Source organism: Ziziphus jujuba, chromosome 1 (assembly GCF_031755915.1).
Source record: "Ziziphus jujuba cultivar Dongzao chromosome 1, ASM3175591v1".
In the NCBI taxonomy this organism is placed as follows: domain Eukaryota; kingdom Viridiplantae; phylum Streptophyta; class Magnoliopsida; order Rosales; family Rhamnaceae; genus Ziziphus; species Ziziphus jujuba.
The window spans coordinates 29678720-29703258 of record NC_083379.1 but is presented as its reverse complement, the minus strand read 5'-3'; the positions used below and the strand labels follow the sequence as shown (position 1 = coordinate 29703258).

General features: G+C 26.5%; 1 protein-coding gene across 1 annotated transcript; it reads right to left on the bottom strand.

The window, feature by feature from the left end:
- Window positions 1–2412: 2412 nt before the first annotated feature.
- Window positions 2413–3725, bottom strand: LOC107426850 (CBL-interacting serine/threonine-protein kinase 6). Its single transcript, NM_001323881.1, is given in 1 exon segment — window positions 2413–3725. A coding segment is annotated over 1 exon segment (1305 nt). The 5' UTR covers window positions 3718–3725.
- Between the last annotated feature and the right edge of the window lie 20814 nt (window positions 3726–24539).

The following is a 24539-nucleotide window of genomic DNA, read 5'->3' as shown; positions in this document are numbered from 1 at the left end:
AATTTGAACTAGTAAAACAAACATAGAGTTTTAGTTGCCATAAATATCCACCACAAAAGTGAGAGAGAGAGAGAGAGAGAGAGAGAGAGAGAGAGAGAGAGAGAGAGAGTCTCAAATAGATGGTGAGGAATGGATCAAATTTCAAGTCTCTGGTCTGGAAGAGAATGAATATATACAACAAAAACCCAAAACAGAGACACAATCCTGTTTCTTGCTTGGAAATGAATTGTTTGTTTCTTTCTTCTGAGATGAACCAGAATTGGCTCAACTGTCATAATCTTACTTGCCTCACACAGCAGCCCCAGTTCATTTCATACATTGAATTAACTGGACGAGAAAATTAGAACCTACTCATTATCACAAAGTATCCAAATTCAGCCTCAAAATTTCATCTTCAAGATGCATCGATTATACTAGACTCAAATGAAAGAATAAATCAGGGCCAATCTTCATCGTCCACAGTAAAAGAGCATCAATTGTTTATGCTTTGGGGTTTGGGAACCAAAATTATTAAATCCAATAAAAAGTCACAACACTAATTAAGCATGAAAGATACATCCAATATCATCTCCAAACTCAGCCCGAAAATATAAATAACTTCACGATCAATTTTCAACGGTTTATATTTCCCATCATTCTCTTTCTTCTCCTAACCACCATTTCGTACTTGTTATTAGTTTTTACTGTTTCCATACCATTCTTGTTTGAATATGCCTAAACCAATATACCGCCATGCTTTTGAAAACCACGACTTGGATTCAAATTTCCCTTGTTTTTTTGGACCTCTAATAATTAATACGCATTATTACAAAATAACGAACCAAAAAAAAAAAAAAAACAGTTTTCCTGTTTCCGTTTTTTACTTAAATAGTAAAAGCAACTTTAGACGTATAAATACAAAAACCATATATAAAATAATGTAATTTGCAAGCCATATATTGATCTAAAAACGAAAATTTGGAATAAGAGGGTCAGAAATGTATTCCACCGCATATGGCATTTACAATAAGGCCAATCAACAGTGGAACCCATTTACCCACCATACTACAACTTGCTGAACTCTCAATTAGTGCTCAACACAGACACCTTGGAAACCATGTAATCAGATTCAGTCTGCAAAAAGCAGCTATGGTAGGTCAGTCATGGCAATGAATAAGAAGAGGAAAAGTTAGGTGCTCCATAAAAGATGGTTAAATTTTCTTCCAAAAGAAAATTAAAATAATAATAAAGTAAAAACAGATGACGAATCAAAAAGAAGGGGGGCTCGGGGGAGGTGCTGTAAAAAAGACATGTGAGAGGAAGAAAGATACAAAGAGCTCTGATGGTGATGCAGGAAAATAATTGAGCAGAGAGCTATTGAGAAAACGATGGGATTGCCAAAAGCCGCTTAATTCACTCATAAATGGTAGACGACGTGAAAGGTTCTTATCAATCTAAACCCTCCTTCTTCATCAAATTAACTTTTCTGGACCATGAAAATTTTTTACACGCACTATTTCCTGACACAAAAGGAATCAAATGGACCTTGGGTTTCTTTTTTTTGGTAATAGTCAAATAGACCTTGTTGAATGAATGGACATTGATCTAACAGCATCCAAATAAAATTATGTTAAGTTTTGCTGGAAAAGTATTATATATAATTTGGAAAAAGATCTATCTTTATAAAGAGGCTTCAGGTTTTTATTTCAGTTAAAAAGTGAAAAAAAGGTTCGGCTTTCATGAATATTTTTGACAACAGACATAAGATAACCCGTTGTTATACAGAGGTCAGAAAAGTACTGAACTTTGCTTGGAAAACATAGAAAAGTAAAAATTAAAAAAATAAAAAAGAAAGAAAAAAAGAACAGCTTCAATGGACTTGGGATCTAATAATGATACAAAAACAGTAAGACATACAACACACTCTCTAAGTCATCACCCACTAGGATTTTTGTTTGGTATATGCAGCAATCCAATAAGAATAGCAAAAACCCACATGAAAACCAATCCACTTATACACATAATTCGATACAAACAAGGAAAAAAAAAAGCAACCCTCCAAATCGAATCAACAATCAACAACGGAAGTTTTTGAAGTTTGATTCACAGAATTATTGTCTTTGAAGACGATGACATACACACGAAAAGCACATACATATATTATATCAACCAACCCAACCAAAGCACACACAAACGGATAATTGAAAATAAATGAGACAAGAACATTGTCTGAGAGTACCAGTTTTTCAATTTCATCTTCTAAATTCAAACATGAAAACACTAACAAATGACTAGAGAGAGAAAAGAAAAAGAAAGAAACAATGAATTTGGCCCCTAAAACAAACTTGGTTTGTTTGAAACCCAACCATCTTTCCCTTAAATATGTAATTTATCATCAACACCCAATTGATTTTTTTATCAATCACCTCTTAGTTAAGCAGGAGTTGAATTAATCTCGGCCGGAGATGTCCAAACAATGTCTTTAAGCGCCGGCCGGAGTTCCTTGCTGCAGAATTGATTGTACTCCAACGTATCACCATTGTCCTTCTTCACCTCCACAACCAAAACCGACGGCGTCACGGCAAATATCTCAGCAGCTATAGCAAGCTTCCCTTTTCTCCCACACTCCTGTCCCTGCAGCCTCACTGTGGACTCGCTCTTCTTCACGCTGAACTTCATCGCCTTGGCAACCTCCTCCAGTCTCGATATCACGCTGCTCGCCGGCCTCGTCGTCGCGAACCTCAGCTCCTCTTTCTCCTCCCTCTTCTTCTCCTCGAACAGCGGCGACAAATCGAACCCCTCAGACAACGATATTATGTGGAAGGCATTCAGCGTCTCGGGTTGCTTAGCCGCTTTCTCGCAGTTCTCTTCGTATTCTTGGTCTTCCTTTGTTCTCACAGTTTTCGGCACCGATTTCTTAAACCAGGACGAGTCCATGACCTTGGAAATGGTAATTCTCGAGCTGGGATTTGGATCGAGAAGCTTGGTAACGAGCCTTCGAGCTTCAGGGGAAAACCATGGTGGGCATTTGAAATCACCCCTGTAAATCTTCCTGTACATGGCTACCAAATTATCGTCCTGAAATGGAAGAAACCCAGCGAGAAGAACATAGAGGATAACCCCACAAGACCAAAGATCGGCCTTGGAGCCGTCGTAGCCCTTTTTCCCAATCACTTCGGGGGCGACATACGCAGGAGTACCGCAAGTGGTATGCAACAAGCCGTCCGGTTTCAGATGCTCGGCGAAGGCACTGAGCCCGAAATCGGTGACTTTGAGATTGCCATCGTCGTCGAGGAGGAGATTTTCGGGTTTGAGATCGCGGTGGTATACTCCTCGGCTATGGCAGAAATCGATGGCGGAAATCAGCTGCTGGAAATAGACTCGGGCGACGTCCTCCCTCAACCGACCTCTGGCTATCTTGGAGAAGAGCTCGCCGCCACGGACGAGTTCCATAGCGAAGTAGATCTTGGATTTGCTGGCCATGACCTCGTGGAGGTCCACGATGTGGGGATGCTTCACCATTTTCATCACCGAAATCTCCCTTTTGATTTGTTCCATCATACCGACTTTGATAACTTTTTCCTTACCCACCACTTTCATGGCCACGCTTTTCCCACTCTGCAAGTTCTTTGCGTGGTAGACCTTGGCGAAAGTGCCGTGGCCCAATAGTCGGCCCAGCTCGTACTTGCCATGGAGCAACGTTGAGTTCTGGTCTCTGTTATTACCCTTTTCGGCCATTTATATAGAGGGTGTATATATGTATATATTACCACTAAAACAAAACAAAACACCTTTCACGATAACCACAACACGCTTGTGGGATTTTCTGGGGGACACCGTATTTACAGAGGAGCTGAGCTGCGAATTGGGAAACAAAAACAAAAAACAGAGGGAAAATGGATCACCCGTCTTCCACGTGTTTCCGGTGGCAGTTCCGGCCGCCTATGCAGCGTTTGGCACGCCCACAAACCTCAGGCTTGCTTAACGAAGCTCCCACCATCTCTCTGCATTCCCCACACAGGACCCTCTCTCGCTGACCGGAGATTAAAATCTCACACAAAACTCTTTTTCCGAAGCTTTCTAAGCTAATGGACAGCTCTCTCTCTCTCTGTTAGCCTTTTCTTTCTTCTTTTGCCCTTCCATGGCTTGGGGTTTATATAGCAGTTTTTTTCTAGAATTACCATTTTGTCCTTTTGATGACATGGTTTGGGGTCGTATAGACCATATTAAACCGGTTCGGTTCGACTCCGACGGCTTCGCTCCCACCGCGTGTTGAACACGTGTCGGTTTATAAATGGTTGTGTTTGAATTTTTAAGGGATTTAATTTATCCACGGATGACACGTATGAGGCTTCGTTGGACGCTTTGATCATGACCGCTTTTAGGGGTTTTGTAATATTACGTTTTTGACCCTGGTGGTGATTTTAGCCTTGTATAGTAGGTTTTCACTTTTCAGTAATTCTGTGGGGACCCTGGTTGGGCTCGCTGTGATAATTATCAATGAATGAGGAAAAATGATTGGTATCTTAAAGAGAGAGAGAGAGAGAGAGATGATACTAAAATTGTAATTAAATCAAAGAATAGGGGTACTTAAAAAGAGAGAGGAAAGAATATCCTTCGGGGTGACATGGGGATGAGCTCATGTGTTTGTGGGTGTAGAGTAAGTTCAGATGTGATATGCATAATAGACACCTAGTATCTTGACACGTGTTGCGCATATGATGTGGACCGCTTCTATTCTCTATTTGTCAGTTGGTGAATTAAGTGATAAGTCAGCCTTGAAAAGGTAAAAACCTCATCACTGTTAAAAAGGTCCCACCTTAACTCTTATATATGTATGGTAATTACTTGAATTATAAATTCCACCCCATAAATTTCTGTATCCATGAAAATTTCACTAGACAAATTAGAAACCCTTTTTTTTTTTTTCTTTCTATTTTTGTTTCAATTTATTTTGGATGTGCAAAATGATAAATATGACTTTATGAGTGAAAATATTTGAGTTTTCATGCAATGAATAACAGAGAATAGGTACTAAACCAATCGATTCTTATCTTATTGGGTTTCTAAATTCTAAAATGATTTTTTTTTTTTTTGGTAAATAATCTATATTCTAAAATGATTAGTGCCAAAACTAGTATCTTTTATAGATTATCTTTTTGAGCTTTTAAATAGTAATTAGTGCTCTAAAATTGTCCCCCTGCTCCAATCACTAGATATCTTTCTCTATGTTCATTGCAAAATAAGATATCTTTCTCAATATATACATTTTTTTCTTTTTTTTGCTTAAGAAATCGGGGAATTTAATTTTCTAAAATCGTTTAAATAATAATGGTATCATACAAATATCAACATGTGTTTGTCAAAGTCCTATAGCAGAGATAAAAATATCAAGTATAGTACCAAATTATTTAAATATGGTAAAAGAAGATATCATTATTTTATTAATTTTATTTTTTGAAAAAACAAAATTATAATAAAGCGTGCACTAGTTGAATAAAAAAAGAAATTAAAAGGAAGAAAACAATGAAATTGATGTTCCGAAAATGCATCACATGGTGTGGTATTTTCTAATTTGTTGACATATAGCCGCATTTTTAATCTCAAACGGTTTGAGTGGGGAGGGAGAACCTCTTGATCTCTTTGATTTGAAGGCTATAGAAACAAGAAAGGGCCTATGACCCCATTGTCACTTTTTTTTTTTTGTCTTCCTCTTTTCATATAAATTCTGTACTTTTATTATTTTATATATATATATATATTGTAATATTTAAATAATATACATATATTATGGATCTTAAATTGTTTTATTCAACTAACTGATGATATTTATTAATTAAAAAAATTTAGTTTATTTATTATAAGGTATAAACCAAGAAGCGACTTCAACTTGGAATTAACTAAGTAAACCTTGTGAAGACCAAGGCAAAGATTATTTTTCTTAGAAAGTAGCAAAATAATTTAGGTCATCAGCTGGAATTCTAAATTAGCAGCTGATGCTAATAAGAAATTGCAGAGAAACTGCAACAGAGAATGGGCGGCTGGAGTTTATTAGAGTCGGCTGTTGGAATTAGAAGGCAGTGTGGCTGCTCAGTGGTGAAACGCCAGGAGCAGCTTCAGCCTTGCTTTGATTTCGTTATGGCGGCCACCTCGTGACAAAATTGCCGCCATTTAAACCTTTGCGTCTTTGGAAGTCTTTTTCAATTATCATTTGTCAAGCACTAATTGCGGTAGTTAATTTTTATTTTAATCATTCAATCACGTTCTTAATCACAATGGTGTCCGATTTATTAAAACCTATCTTTTTTTTTTTTTTTCTAAACAAGAAAAAAAAAAGGGTTTTATCATTTATGCCATTGGACCAACGAAAGCAAACGATTAAAAAAATAAAAAATAAAAAGAACAAAATTGATAAAAAAGAAATTAAAGCTACGAGGCTTTTTCTGGCTCAGGCTGTTTCTCAATCTCAAATTGTTCATTGAACTGTCAGCGTGGGTCCCATTCCCATATATCATATGATTCCTCTGCTTTGTTCTCTTTTGTCCATTTGCTTTGCCAATTTGACCCCACAAACTAATATATAAATGAATTTTCTTTTCTTCTTCATTTTTTCCCCATTAATTAATTACTTTTTTTTTCAATTTAATTGGGGTTTTGCAATTGATTAAGGTGAAGGTGAGTGAGAAGTTCTGGTGGGCCAAATTCTATTCTAGTCCAAGTTGAAAGATACAAATCGTATTTCATACCCCACAATTAACTTGGTCAATATAGCTCCAACGTAATTCCTTGCTCTATTTTACTTTCCTTTTACAAGTAATATTATTTGAGTGTTTAATTATGGTCAAGCCTCGGAGCCGCACAAAGTTGACAGAAAAGCAAGAAGGTGAGAAGAAACACCAAGTATGATAAGCATTGAAGCCTATTAGAGATAATAACCTCTTTATACACATATAATATAATAATATTCACAGCCATTCAAATATTTATTTGGGTTAAATGCACTTCTTCCTTCTTCCTTCTAAAACTACTATAGCATTTACACTTTATTATTTAAACTTTAAAAAATGTTATATTATTGAGGAACTATTTTTTTTGTATATCGCTTTATTACAATTCTTAAGTTTTTTTAACAAATTCGACAAAATTGGACAATAACTATTAGTTTAAAATAAAATAAAACAAAATAAAATTGTTATTTCAATAGAATTATTATTATTATTATTTTGGCTAGCTCAACAGAATTACATATTTACATTAAGTTGTGTATGGTAATATAAAATTAATTTATCAAAACAGCATAATTAGACTCAAGAGGCAAAACAGTAGTTCAACGGCCAATATAACATTTTTTAAACTTTAGATGGTAAAATGTAAAAGGTGTAACAGTAGAAAGCAAAATGTACTTGACCCTATTGACTTTGATTTATTACCACCATTATTTTCTAATATTTTGATCCATGAAATAGATATATAAATTTCTGTTTGAAAATTTTTAAAGTTTTACTTGAAGTTATGAATTTTTTTTTTTCATTTTTTTTTAATTTACATTCATATTGTAGGGTTTATTTATATATATATATATATATATATATATATATATATAAAGGAAAGGTGAATATGTTTTGAACCAATGACCTCGTAAATTTGGATGTAATGTCAAGGAGATACCAGATGAGTCCAAGATCCAAACACTTTCTTAAATAGTACCTCATTTCCCAGTGATATAATGGGTGCCATATTATACAAACCGTTTGATTATTATATGTATATAAGAAAATCCCAATGTTTATTTAATTAAATGTGATTAGCAATTTTTATATTTTTTAGAGAATAGCTGGAGGCATTAATTAATCTATTAAGATATATACCAGGATTATGTAATAATATGACATTTTTATTTTATTGGTTAAAGTTTTAATGTACCATAAATATATTTAAGAATAAATAAACTTTTTAAATGGTAAATGCAGATAAACATATATAAATAATATAATGGCACTTATCATTTGAATATTTTAATAAAATTAATTGGTACATTATTCAACATACAAATGTTAAGTTTTTTAGTAATTTAATATTATAGGAGGAAAAAACTAACTTGGAAACTGGAGGATGTGTCATTGTAGTGTGGTAGAGAAACCCAATCTTATCCACTACATGATATGAAGTCAAAATTTTGGTCACACAAGTTGCAATTTGCAAAGCAGATTTGCCACCAAAATTTCGCCCCACGATTAGTCAAGCGGAGTACCAATTGAGCCCTTTCTCATAAAGTATATATGCATATTTTTTATTTATATATACATGTTAGAATTGGTCTAGTGCTTAATACAAATTAACTTTTCACGTTTATCTCGTGCTTTAATTGTAGTTCTTTTTTAAAAAAAAAAAAGAATAAAAGACGAAGAACAAAACGTGCTGATCAATATATATATTGTTTTGATAATATATAATTTTTCTATTTTTTGAGACTTAATTCTGTTTTGTTTTTCAAAACTAATTTTTATCATATACTGACATGTTATAAGTTTACGGTCCAGATGAACAAAATTCAATCCTGTTCATTATAAATAGAAAGCAATTATTCCTTTGGTAAGTGAAGTTGATTACCTTGAAGCAAATAAAAAAAAGGTTGAAGTTCACGGCCATTGATATAATATAATGAGTTTTTACTTATTAAAGAAAAATTTTGTCACATCACTTTCTTTATGAGGATGTAGATGTGAAATTATTGGCGCTCTGCCTTCCTAAATTATGAAATTATGACACACAAAAGAAGAAATAAAAAGAAAATGTTACGTCGCTTGTTAAACAAAATTGACTAAAATACTACTCTTTTCTTTTTATTTCTTTTTTCTTTTTACAAAGAATTAAAATATTACACTTAGCCCAAAAAAAAAAAAAAAGAATAAACAATACAGGAAAGCAGATAACACAGAAAACTCATCTAGTGGATAACGTCTATCTCCCATTTCAAAGAAAAAAAAAAAAGAAAAAAAGACGAAAAAGTAATTAAATAATGTTGAATTTGAAGGATAAAAAAGCACATGCATATAGTGGTTTAACATGCTTTGCTAAATTTTCCATATACACATCGTCAATGCTTATCCCACTCACCACCAACTATTTATTAGCTAGCTTTCGTGAATCAGGTTACTTAGTCGTCCTCAGCCCCACCTTACTAATTAATTAAAACCAAACGCAATTCTGATTAATATTCCTTTGTCGATCCAAAAAAAGACAAAAAAAAAAAGGTAATATTCTCTTATATAATTTTCATGGGTTGAGTATTCCTTTATTATTAGTTTGAGAATAGCATTAATAAAGTTCCAAACGTCGTATAAGCTCCTATACCAATAGGCCAGAAAAAAAAAAAAATATATATATATATATATATATATATATATGAAAGGAGGCTGTCTGGGTCTCAGTCAATCTATGAGTAGGCAGTTTTCAATTGATAATTAAATTGAGGGATGGATACAGGGGCAAGTAATTGCAGTTCCCTATTTCATTCAAAATGTAATTGCATTTCCCTAATAAATATATGGTGATAGCAAATACCATATATTTGGCACAAAAGCTCCCTCAAAGCCCTTGGCATTATCCCTATTTAGTGGTTCTAAATTGGTGCAAATTAATTATAAGCATCTAGATAGGCTGAAAGCAATATATCAATTATATTACACAAATTATTATGCCTGAATTATGTGGTTCCAAATTATACATCTATATATATATATATATACATATATATGATGGTTTGAATTTGTAATATAGACAATTCTTTCCTCCCGTTCAATTTCCTAACTAATTTTTTAATGCGCTGTTTGGTATCACAGAAAATGATTGGATTAACATTAGAATTATGATTGAAATTAGTTACGATAAGAATTAATCTGATTAATTCGTTAATGTTAGTTGGACAAATATAATTTTTTATATATATGATTATTATTATTAAATTGAATATAAGTAAACTTATTGAGTTTGAATTAAACAAAATAATTTAGATTGATTAAGTTCAATATAAAAAAATTAAATCCTTAATCTAGTTATTTTTTTTAAAAAAACTTTATCTAATTGATATATAAAAAATTATTTGCAGATTTTCACAGTTCAGAACCAACCTAATTTTGTGAATAATCAATCCAATCCAATTAATAATCGATTTGTTTTTTTTTTTTAATTTAAACCGAATCAATTTATACATGAAATCCAATCTATACTAATCCAATTAGTAATCAACTTGGATGATCAGTTTTAGATTTGAACTTTTTAGTTTAATTTTTGACTTTTTAAATTTTAAATTTTGAACAATAACCTTTTACTTTTGGGATTTTTTTTATTATATAATATATATATATATATTTTTAAATGGATTGATTGTCTTTAAAACAATAATACATAAATATTAAAAAAAAAATTGCCATGAGTTAAAGCTTAATAATAAGTTAAAGCATTGCATATCACGTTACAATTATACAACCTGTCAATAAAATTGTAGATAAAAATAGAAGATTTAAATATATACAATTTTATTACTTATAGTGCTGATTGGACCGATTTAATTCAGTTTCATTTGATTTTCAACTTAGAAAACCAAACCAAATAGAATCGATAGCTGATTTTTGATTTTCAAAATTAATCCCATCTTATTGAACTAAAAAATCAATTCAAACAAATTAAATTAGATTTTTTTTAATAGTACAAATTACCTCAAATCTCTTGTTCCCATAACTCAAACTTATGGTCTCATAGTATATATAGCATATATAGAGGTATTCAACCATTAAAGTTATCTTTTTCATCAAATTAAATTAGATTGAACCGATCGATTTTATCAGTCAATCATTTTTTTTTTTTGGTACACCCCTAAAATTATTAATATCAATTAGCAAAATAGCATATATTAATTTAGACATCCATAAAGAGGAAGAAAAAAAGAAAAGCCTAAAGAAACAAAAATAAAAAAAAGAAAGAAATGGAAAGATAAGAAGAGAAAAAAAAAATTGAACTAGAACTGATGCAATAAAATAAATAAACACTGATTAAAAAAAATAAAAGAACAAAGATTGATTTAAAAAAGTAAAACAAAGACTAAAAAAAAAAAGTAAGAAATAAAGGAAAAAAATACATTTTATTTTCAAACTACAAAGTCTTATATTGTTGTATGAACTACTGTTTTATGTCATTTAGTTCAATTATGCATTTTTAACTGGTTAAAGATCCTCTCCATTCATATAGAAATGGAGGCTAACAATTTGAATTTGTCAAATTCAAGCATGTTAACAAAATTAGATCTGATAGCTACAATTATGTCATGTCATCATTGTTAAATAATTTTTTTTTATAGTCATTAATTAGTATTAGTATCCTTTTGTGGCTTAAATTTTAAAACAAAATAATCAAATAAAATTAAATTACCAAGTGATTAAAGAAAAAAAACCGTAAATATTAATAACAAATTACTTTTTAATTATGTACGTTTGTCAAATAAGATGGCTTAATTAATAAAACCACCACAGTTATGATTAGTAAGTCTTAGGTTCGAGACACCGTCATAAAGGAGAAATTAATATAAATGGTCAAAAAAAATTATGAACATTTAAGTTTTACCAAATTTTCACATATATTAAGAAACATATCTCTATTTATAAAAATAAAAGCATACCTAAAATATTGCATATAATTTATAAATATTGAAAAGAAGTTATCATACATGAAATATTGCATATAATTTATAAATATTGAAAAAAGTATCTTATTATTAATGGTAGATTGGACACATTTTGCCTTTAAATTATGATTTCTTTTCTTATCATCTTTAAATTATTATTATTATTTTTTGCTTCTATTCCATATAAATGTTATTTTTAATTCTAACCATAAAAGAAAATTACACTAATTAATAATGACATGACATAATAGAACCACTGGATTAAATTTTGTTGACATATTAGAATTTGACAAACTTAAATTGAGATCTTTTATTTTCTTAGAATTGGGTGAAATTATTCAATAAAACAAGCCTACCATATAATTCATTGATAAAGTAGGCCTGTCCATTTAAATGATGACAAATGGCTATGAATGCTATATTGTCCATCCCTTTTATTTGTTTATAACACTGTTAGCTAAAATTAACGTTGTTAATTTAAATGGACCATTAATACCAGCACTTTTCAAATACCATCACCAAGATTTCGGTAGGATACATTTTCCATATTCTAAAAGGATTGGGAATTGGTAGGAAAAAGAAATTCAGATTTCATTATAGAACATAAACCATATTAGAATTTGCAGAAATTTGCCTTTTTATAATTTTATTAGGTTAGTCAAATGCATCTCTTCTTTCTCAAAGAAAAAATTGTATTTTTTTCGAAGGAATTTCTTGCTACTACACACACATACATACATATTAATATATATATATATATATATATATATATATTGTAAAACTTACAATTTTATTACTTTTACTGAATAATATATATATATTTATATATATATGACAATTTTGAAATATTGATCTCTCAAATCTCATTACTAAAATATTTATATATAAGAGTACTTTGGCTCTATTAAGAAAAATAGAGATTCTTCTTGTTATTTTACTTTCCTTATCTTATAAAGTTGACATAGAAGATAAAGAAATTCAAAAAGCGATCAGGGTGAAAAATAAAAATTGCTTGGTGGAAAGTTTCAATTTTTTGACATTAAAGTTGATTTATTTGATTTCCTTTCTTTTTGTTAGAAAATTTGGGTCCTTACAAGAAAAATTAGAAAACATAATATATGAACTATCAAAGCAATATTAGAAAAGGATTGGTGAATTGTATTTTGAAAGTGGAGGTATTTATTGTCCATTTGCGTTAAGGGAGTTAATGTTAGTTAGCTATATTAGTATAGCCAAATAAAAAGGATAGACAATATGACATTCATCGATGAGCTGTGACCATTTGCTATTATTTAAATGGACGTGCTTACCATATAAGTTGATAACATGATAGGCCTAACCTATTAAATAAAATTTTTGATAGGGAAAAAGGATCCTGGTCCTTTTGGACTAATAAATCTGATTTCATTCTTTTCCCAATTTGTTTACGCCTAATTTTGCTAAATTTATTGGCTAAAATTGCATTATTAAGTTAATATGACAAAAAGAAAAAAGATTATGGGACAAAAATCTTTTTTTTTTTTTTAATTTGAAAGGTGAAATGCAATTAATTCGTACACGATAAGTAACCAAACTAATTTATATTTGACATGGACAATTAATATATATTTGGGAAGGAAACCTACAGGTTTTGATATCGAAAATCATCTCTTTTCTGTATATTTCATGTTATATATGTTAGTATTCAAATAAGGTTGTTGGCTCCATTTACAAGCTCATCATACCCAAATTTATGAGGCTGTGAGTTCAAAATACATACTATCTCTCTTTTAAATTATAAATTGTTTTAAAAATGTTATATATTTTAGTAATAAAAGGGGAGACAAATTTACTTGTTTTAATTATTGGCATACACAGAGTGAGGGCATTTGTTAAAGCAAATAGAGGTCAACACAAGCTGCTCCAGATCTATCAAATTAAATTGATTCAGTTTGATTTTTGATATATGAATGATCAGGTTTGATTTGGTAATTTTTAATTCAAAACAAACCAAAGCAAATTGACCATATGTATATATAATTTTTAAATATTTTTATTATAATTAATTATTAATTATATTTTTAATATAGTTTATATTTTAAAATTATTTAGTTTAAGATATTAATAATGATAAATTCAATAATTCATATTATTAAAAGATATTATTAGTTCTTAAAACTAAAAAAAAATAAAAAAATAATAATAAATCAACAAAAGCAAATTTACTATTGATGATGGTCTGTTCAATTTGATTTAATATTTCTTATTGGTTTGGTTAGATTTGATTTGTTAAAAAAAAGGCAAAAGATCAACTTCACTCAGCCTTAAAAACAAAGCTCGCGGCAAAAACAACTGCAAAATAGGTACCTTTTGCTCTATCAATGATTAATGTCATTACTTCTTTCTCATTCTTTTTAAATTTTAGGGATATTACCTGCCATACAAAATAAAAATAAATCTTCATTATCATTTCTAATTTATTATCAAGAAAGATAATCTATTTTGTGAGATTTTAGACTGGCTTGGCTGAGCCAAAATATGGGTACTTGTTGAGGTACCGCTGTCTTCATTTTTTTTTGGTGGGCACGGTTGGTTTTGAGAAAAGTTAACGTGTTTAATAGAGATCCTTCCTCGTCATCATTGAAAATAATGTCAGAATATATCAGTGGTTAGCAAAATTAAATGTAAACTGAATATACAATTTAAATGGATAAGTATAATTCGTTTGGACCAACATAAAAGGAAGGATTGAAAAAAAAAAAAAAAGAAAAACAAAACAAAACAAAAAGTTTTCTACTCTATCGGTCGGGAGGAAAAGCCAGTCGATTTTTAAGTACAAATATGAATGTTTGTCTCACCTAGAAAAAACAAGAAGCATCTCAAATGCAATAATGGTAGATGACTGTATATATGACATAAAAATTAATAGTATTTATATATCTAAATTGCATATATATATATATATATATTTTATCTATGGTGAGGATGTTTCTATATTTTTATTATATAGATTTTAATATTGATAATAATTTTTAAAAAAATCATCGTTAATACTATTACATAGAAATGAATATTGATAATATTTTTTTAATAACTATTATCTATGAGGCGATCCTTACCATAATATATGATAGGAAAATCCACAATGTAAAATTTCACTATATATATTGTATTAATTAAAAAATTATAAAAGACTATTCAATAATATTTGTTTTATTACTTTGTTTTAAAATTATCATTACTTTTTAAAAAAAATAGAAAACAAAAATTTTCTTTTTCTAAAAAAATTTGTTTTTAACGTAGAATTTCAGTGTCTAATAGTATATGAAAGTATAGATTCACAACATTAGCTTGATATTGATTTCACAAATTAGCATTGAGGTGCAATTTATCAAAACAACATTTATATTGGTAATGAAGGTATTTTTTTTTTTTTACAATCCATATTTTCAATTAGAGATGGCTTTAAAAATCAATATAATGTTCATTCTATAAAATTAAATATAATAATCTAATAATTATATTTTTATTCACACAATTTTTATTATTATACTTGTCTTCTATTTAAAAGTGGCGTGCTTGAACACTCAAAAGACACCCGGTACTGCAAGTTGCATTCTTCTTCTTCTTTTGAACGGGTTCTGCAATTTGCATGTACGATTTACTGCTCTGAAATTAATACTTTGGAAATAGTCCAAGCTAACCAATGTAAAAACCCTGGAAACTAGAAGAATTATTATGCCTCTCTCCACTCCATTACGTGGAGTGAAAGAAAATGAGTAAATTGATTTTTTTATTTTTATTTTTGATGAATAATGAATAAATTGATTGAAGAATTAGTATAGATGGGAGTGATGATAAGGATAAATGAATATACTTAGCAGAGCAGTAGGATCCAAAGTTTGAAGAGAAAGCGTGAGACGGAATGTGACTGATTTCACATGGCAAAGAATCTTTGAATGTAACGTTAATATTTTATTTATTTTTTAAAAGCAATCTCATCTCATCAGAAATATTAATGTCCAAATCCAAAGAGAGACAATGTCCACAGATTAGGATATGGTCTCAGACAAACCACGGATGGCTTTTGTTTCTTTGCTTTGTCAATTTGTCCTTGGGACTTGACACTTAAGACCACTTGTCTGACCATGTGCTGTTACTAGCATCTCTCACGTGCCATCCTTCTGATACTGTTTTCATCCAAAATTTAAAATTTTCACATCATTGAAAATATCAAAAAGTAAAATATAAAAATATTCATAAAATTATTAAAAATTATGTAATATAGATTAAAGTTTATAAAAAAATAATAAAAATTAATGAAAATATATTATAAAATATAATAAGTTTTATTAAAATGTTAGGATTAATTTATTTAATTAATTAATTATTAAATTAATTATAAAAAATATTGAATGGATATTATATATTTTTTAATTAATTTATTTATATTTAATGTTATTGATCATAAATATACTATTATTATTTAAAAATACAAATAAAATACATATTTAATAAAATTATTCATTAATCAATATATATAGAATAATTATTATAATTACATTATATTTTATATATGTTATTTTCATATTATAAAGAACTTCTGGATGGTTAAAATTTATTAGTATTTATTTTATTTTCATTTTAAGATATGAAATTTAAGAAGTAATTATTAAATAATGTATCTCTTTAATAATTTTACAAGTAATTATTAATATGTCATCAATACAAATTTCTGATAGTTAAGTTTACAGATAACATATTCCCTACATATCTTTCAATTTTTGTCCACGTTCTAACTTTTATTACTTTATAATATTTATATAAATATTTAATTTATTATGATAAATAAAAAATATAATAATAAGTAGATAAACTTGCAATCATAACATTAATTTTCTCTAAGAATATGATAGATAAATTTATCTAGTGTTGTAATTTTGGATATTGTTTATTAAATGTGAATTTTTTATTTTTATTTGCTTAATTGTTGGAAAGCAAAACAATCATGGAATTTTATTAATAATATTTAGTGAAAAAATTTACTAAACATTAATAATATTTATAAAATTTGTGATAATGTTTTTTTTTAAATATCATGGATATTTTCAAACTTTCTATAAAAATTTTATGAAAATTATAAATTTTTTAATCAAATTCTAAAGGATCTAATTTGAATACTATAAAGAAATTTTTTCTAAAAATTACAGAGAAATAACAAAAATTTTAGTGAATATTATAGAAATTATATCTATTTTCATTCACAAGCTAAATTTCCTTTCATAAATTAAAAAAAAAAATTCGCAAAAATTTTAGAAAAAATGCCTTCATCTTTTGACAATTATTACTTTTCAATATATGTTATTTTTATTACCTTAGATTTATAAAATTATTTTCAAACAAAAATTTATGATGGTACTTGTTATTTATATTTTATATTTTTAATTTCTAGTATATTTTGTAAGTTTAAGACAATCATTATTGACTAGATTTTAGATCTTTTGAATCCATAAAACTTCTCTTTGTACACACTTTTACCTGTTTGGGAAGTGTTAAAATTGATAAGAAAACTGATTTCCGAGATTTAGTTTCCTGATAATTAATTTTTTTCTCGGTATGTTTGGTGAGTAATAAGAAAGTTAGGATGTGTAAGTAATTAAATTTAATATTGTATAATAAATTAAGCGCAAATATATATTTTAAAGAAAAATTAAAACTTTTTTATCTGAAATTCTCGAAATGACACCTTTATAGGTGGGAACAACTTTCCATATATTTTCCTACATTAGGAATCTAATTCCTAGGATCCATATTTTTCCACTTCAAATATTTAAACAAAAAAAAATTATTACTTTTCCAAAGAAATTAAATTTCCATTAACTTTATCATTATCTAAACATGCTGTTAGGACAAAGTATATATACGAGTAGAAAAAGATTCTCCAGCAAAAACAAAAGTTGCATTTTTCCTTTTCTTTTTCCTTTTCCTTTATTTATTTATTTTTTTTTACCTTTTTTGCAAAAATAAAAAAATAATTTATTTAATTTACGTTACCGATTTATTTATTTATATAAAGTTTAATATGTTGGGAACACATTTTAATCCTATAATACCTATAATAGGAGCTATGGTGACGTGGTAAAAATTAAGGTTGACACTTCGTTTAATCATTTAAATTTAAAATTTAAATAATTAAAAAAAATTTAACATACAATATGGTTTTCAATATAACATGAAAATGTTTTTCTAATATCTTAAAATTGTATATATATGTAGTATGATTTATTCATGCTCCAAGTGCTAGCTATACGCTGTTATCTGTCCCACTATGGATTTAAATTATCAATAGAGAAATATTTGAATATATTATTTGCAATGATGTAATAATGCCTGTTTGTTTGGTACAAACTTTATTTACAAGATTTGATACCCAGGAAAATGGAGCTAAGCAAAAGATAATAATAAAAAATACTGATTGCTAGCTTTATACATTTAAAATACACAACACTACAATCTCAATCAATCAAAAATTAAAAAAGAAAAGAAGAAAAAAGAGAGAGAGAGAGAGAGAGAGACAGACAGACAGGCAGAAAAAAAAAATTATGGAGTTTTTGATATATATATATATATATAGAGAGAGAGAGAGAGAGAGAGAGAGAGGAAATAAGTCTGTCAACTGAAGGATTCTGCTAAGAAACATGCACCTAACACTTTGTGAAAGGATAAGATATGAATTTCAGTATTTGTTCCGATTAAATCATCAATTATCAGTCTCAAAAGGGTCTGTGATGTCTGTTTTGATTTGTTAGAAGAAAAAGATCCACTGCATTTTCATGGAAAATGGAAATTAACTTGTCTTGTCTCTGCTTTCGTTTTTTCTCTTTTCTTATCCGCAAACGTAAGTGGAACATTGTCAGAAAATAAGAGAGAGCACAGATTGTTATTACCTAAACTAGATCAAGGGAGTAGGATAGTAATCGTGTTGACATATTAATTTTGGTGGGTCTCACGAACTTGCTCTTCGTTAAAATTTTCCATACATTTCATTTATATATCTATATATATATATATATATATAGAAATTTTATGGTACATATATTTGTATTTTTTTATTATATAAATATCTATAAAAATAATAATTTTTGAAAAAATTTATCATCTTTTTTTGTATTTATTGATGATTTAAAAAAAAAATTATTATCTTTATGTATAATGTAGATCATGATTTATTCAAAAATGTCAGTTTTTGAAAACATTCATATCATAATAAGATACAAATGATCCATGTCTTAAAAGACCTATATATATATATATATATATATATATGTAAAAACAAGAAAAGAAAATTTTCAGTAAAAAAAAAAAATTCTATTAAATAAAAATAAAAAATTGAAATTGTCCTTCCCTATATATTAATTTTTACTTTTGCGAAAGAAAGAAAGAAAGAATAAAAAAAGATTTGGATACCTTTTAAAAAATGGAATAATAATATTATTTCAAAGTTATTTATCTAAAAAGAAATAGCAACGATTTAGTTAATTATATTTTATATGTATAAACTTAATTTTAGAGGTAAGTGCATTTTAATATTTTGATTGGAATAACAAAAATTTTGGTTCTACAAAGGGGCCTTGTTACAAGTGCAGTTTAAAATATCGAAATTTTTTACAAAATTTTTATAAATTTCTATTTTTTCAAGATATGGAAGGGAAATTTAGTTTCCCTCATAATTTCACATCAAATATTTTACAATTTAGTTAAAATATTCATAATTTTTGAAATTTTTTTAAAAATATCTATGATTATTTGAAAAACTTTTTTATATAAAAATTTTATAAATATTATTGATATTTAATAAAATTTTTTGTCAAATTAACATTATAAATATTTTTTTAACCTTTAACTGCCTTTCAATAATCAAGCAAATAAAAATAAAAAATTCATATTTAACAAAAAATATTCAAATTACATTGATAAATTTATCTATCATTAGTGTCACAAGTTACAAGTCTACCTACCTATGATTATATATTTTTTACCATAATAAATTTAATATTTGTATAAATATTATAAAATAAATAAAAATTAGAATTTAGATAAAAGTTAAAAGATATGAGAATATATTCTCTGCACACTTAATTATTAGATATTCATATTGATTATATATTAACACTTATATACAAAATTATTAAATAGATATATTATTTAATAATTATTTTTTAAATTTCACAAATTAAAATGAGAATGGAAAATATATCATCAATTTTCAACTATTTAGAAATTTTAATATTATAAAAATGACATTTATAAAATATAATGTAACTGCAATAATTGTTTTATAGATGGTGCTTAATAAAATAATGTTATTAAATATATATTTTTTGTATTTTTAATTAATAATAGTATATTTATCACTAGTAATGCTTATTATAAATTGATTGATTAAGAATAATATAATATCTATTCAACACTTTTGTAATTTTTATAGTCAATTTAATAATTAATTAATTAAATAAGTTAATCATAAAGTTTCAATAAAAAATTACTTTTTAAAAATAAATTTTCATCAATTTTTATTATTTTTTATAAATTTTTATTGATATTTGATAATTTCAATATTTTCATAGATATTTTATATTTTAAATTTTTGATATTTCAGACCATACCAAAATTTTAAACTTTAGTTATGAATTTTTATATGTTTGATACTTTATTTATTATTCAAAATCAAAATTACAATAATATTCTAATTAAGGGGGAAAAGGTTATGCTTCAGCCAGTATTTCAAAAGTATGGATGCGGAAAGCATACATTGAACCAATCTCAATTATCTATCCAGTCTTTTTTTAAGCAATACCATAGCACTGATATTGTTTTTTATTTATTTTTTTCCGGTGTGTGTATCGGGACAATTAACAAGCTCAAAAGATATCATATATGGATGTGTATAATAATAAAAAGTTCAGCTATTACCCCCCAAAAAAAAAAAAAAAAAAGGAAAGAAAAATAAAAAAAAAAACAAAACAAAACAAAACAAAAAGAAAAAAGAAAAAAGAAAAAAAGGCTTAATGTGGCTTGCAACTTTACCAAATAGCGTTGGTCAGTTTTCTTCCTGTTCCTTTCCACTAACTTTTTAAGTATATTATGATTTGAAAAAAACAAAAGGTTTATTATTTTTATTTTTATTTATTTTCAACTTTTTTTTTCGTGTGTATATATATATATATTGTTTGAGACAATGGATTTTAACTTTATTTGAATCGCACAAAAGTATATCTCTTTAAAATTTAATTAACTAAACAATCAAACCAAAAAAAAAAAAAAAATTGGTTGCCCTTTTCTTTTTACACAAAAATGAAAAGGACAATCTTAGCAAGGAAACCTTATCTGAATTCTGAAGCAAGTAAACTATGTTCTTATCCCTTAAGCAATCAGTGGCAAGAGACACCGAATAGGCTGTACATTATTTATTAATGGCAAATAAATATCGGTTGTTGATAAAATAATTCTTTATTGTAATATTCGTATGTATTTTAAGAAGGATTTGAAGTCGAGATTATTATATATGAAAGATGTAATAAGGCTATTGCAACAAATTTTATTTTAAGTTACTTCTACTAAATGTCTGTTTAGTAGAGATTTTTTTGGATTAAAAATTCTACTTGAAGGTTCAAATTTTTTTTATTAAAAAATAAATTTTTTTTATAAAAATTAACAATTATTTATTGATTAAAAAAATAATTTTTTAAACTGTTTTAGAGAAATTCAAATTTTATGTTTTTTTAAAAGAATATTTTTTTAGTTTATATAGAAACTTAATAAATATTTAATACAGTTTTTTTAGTTTATATAAAAACTTATTAAACATTTAATGTAATTTTTTTATTTAGAAGTAAATACTTATTATATTTTTAATAATAGTTCTTTTTTAAAAAGATTTATTATACAAAACTCTAAAGACTAACGCTCTATTTTCATCAGATGTACCAAACGGATCTTAAATGATGTCAATTTAATCACTACATGCTTTTCATTAATTTATATCAAATATTAATGTACGATCAAAGTTCAATATTTAGATATCGACGAAAATATTAAAAATTAAAAATATGAATATATCTATGAAAATATCGAAAATTATTGAATATTGATAAAAGTTCAAAAGAAAATAAAAATAGATAGAAATTTATTTAAAAAATAGAATTTTTTAATGAAACTTTAAAAATAACATATTTATTTAATTAATTATTAAAATTGACTAAAAATTGTAAAAATATTGAAAGGATATTATATTTTTCTTACTCAATTATTTATAATAAGTATTAATGATTATAAATATACAATTATTAATAAAAATACAAAAAATGCATATTTAATAAAATTATTTATTAATTAAGATATATAACAATTATTACAGTTATATTATATTTCTTTAATGTCATTTTCAGACCATTAAAAGCTTTTCGGTGGTTGAAAATTATTAGTATTTTTCTTATTCTCATTTCAAGATGTAAAATTTAATGAGTAATTATTAAATGATATCTTTTTGATAATATTACATGTAGTTGTTAATAGATTATTGATATGAATATCTAATAGTTAAGTTTATATGAAATATCTTTCAATTTTTATCTAAATTCTGATTTTTATTTACTTTATATACTTATACAAATATTAAATTTATTGTGGTAAAAAAATATAATAATAAACAGCTAGACTCGTAATTTGTGACATTAATTTTCTCTAAAAATATAATAAGCAAACTTGTCTAGTGTGATTTTGGACGTTGTTTTTAAATACAAATTTTTTATTTTTATTTGTTTAATTATTGGAAGGCAATTAAAAGGTAAAAGAAATATCAATAATATTAATTTGACAAAAAAATTTACTAAAAATCAATAATATCTATACAAATTTTTGATAATTTTTTTGTAAAAAAATCATAAATATTTCTAAAATTTCATAAACTTATATAGAAATTATAGATTTTTTAACCAAATTATAAAGGATTTAATGTAGATATTATGAAAAAAATTTCCTTAGAAATTATAGAGAAATATCAAAAATTTCAGTAAATATTATAAAAATTATATTAATTTCTACTTGAAAGTTAATTTTTCTATCCATATGCTGAAAAAATAGAAATTTCATAAAATTTTTGCAAAATATTTCGATATTTTAAACTATGTGTATGACTAATTGTTATAAAATGTAATTTAAGTTACAATTTTGAAGACAATTGAGATTGGTTCAGTAATATACCTTTATATAAAAACTTTTGAGATTCCAATGTTGAGTCACTTCTCTCTCCTTTACAATTGAATATTGTAATCTCGGAAAATGGAAAAAAAGAGAAAAAAAAAATTGTTATGGCTTTAAAAATTAATTGATTTTTTATACCCTTTTTTGATGGGAAGAATAAATCGAATTTTGAACTGTCTAGTTTATATCTTCATATTATAATATTCTAATATTATGTTAATAATTGTTTAAGGATATGTACTCAAATGTAGTGTTCTAAGGTGGCTTATATATCATATCAGGATAATTTGATGGTTTTAATATAAAATAGTTTTTTATTAGTTTTTAGATCACATTAAAGATTGAGATTTAAAATTTAATAAGTAATAAGAAAAAGATTTAATGACATATTAAAACTTTACTTTTACTTAAAGAAATAAACGTTGCTGCGACTAGTGATTAATAAATATAATTTTAAATATCAATTTTCAGTTAACTTAAACGCTAAAAAAGGAAATTTTGATTTGAGTTTAACTGTATATAAATATAGTATATTTTATGTTTATTTGTTAAGTGAGTAAGTGGCATATAACTAAAATGGTCTATCAAATTAATTAAACACAATATCACTGGAGATATAATATATAAAATAAAGCTCATATCAGGATGATTTGTTCAGGTTTTCCTTTATTAGCCATTGATTTCCATTAAATGTTAAGATTTAAAATTTAAAAATGATCAATTTTAAATTAATTGACATACTAAACCTTATTTAGGAAAAGTGAATCATGTTAGGATCTGATAATTGACAAATCTAATTTTAAATTTTAGCTATGATCTAAGAGTTGAAAATTAAAGTTTTGATACTTAAAACCTGATCTGAATCTGGTTAATAATATATATATATTGGGGAGTTTCTTATTTTACTTTTTTTTTTTTTGGGTACAAAAGGATTTGACAATTTTATTTTTTTTGACAAATCATCCTAGTCTTTGAAATTTTTTTTTTTATCAAATGATCAATAATGTTTTGCCTTACTAAATCAACTATTAAAAAGAAAAAAAATTAGTTTTTGAAAGTTACAATCCATTTAACATAAGATAGTTTTAAATATAGAAGTTTTATCCACACTACAAAATATGCTAGCTGCATTATAATCTATATATATTCATTTTAAAATTCATTTTTGCTACATATACTAATAATTTGTTTATATTCTACTTATAGGGTGTTTGGGAAAAAGAAAAGTATTGAAGAAAACTGATTCTTGGGATTCAGTTTTCTGAAAATGAGTTTTTTTTATTTTATTTTTATTTTTATTTTTTTATCTTTTTATAGTGTTTGGTTAATCATACAAGAAAATAGAACTTATAAGTAGTTAAATAAATTTATATATTAAAATTAAAAGATAAAATTGTATTTAAAAAAATACGTAAAATCAGTTTCTTAGGGAATTTTAGAATAACACTTTTTTTGCAGGATCCACTTTCCCTCTCAATTTATCATATTATGAGATTTATTTTCCACTAGGACCCACAAATTCCTTCTCTTAAAAGTTATCTAAATAAGAAAAATTTTTACTTTTCTAAGAAATTTTAGATTCCCACTAACTTTACCACTATCCAAACACCCTATTAGTAAATTAAACCTATAAACACCA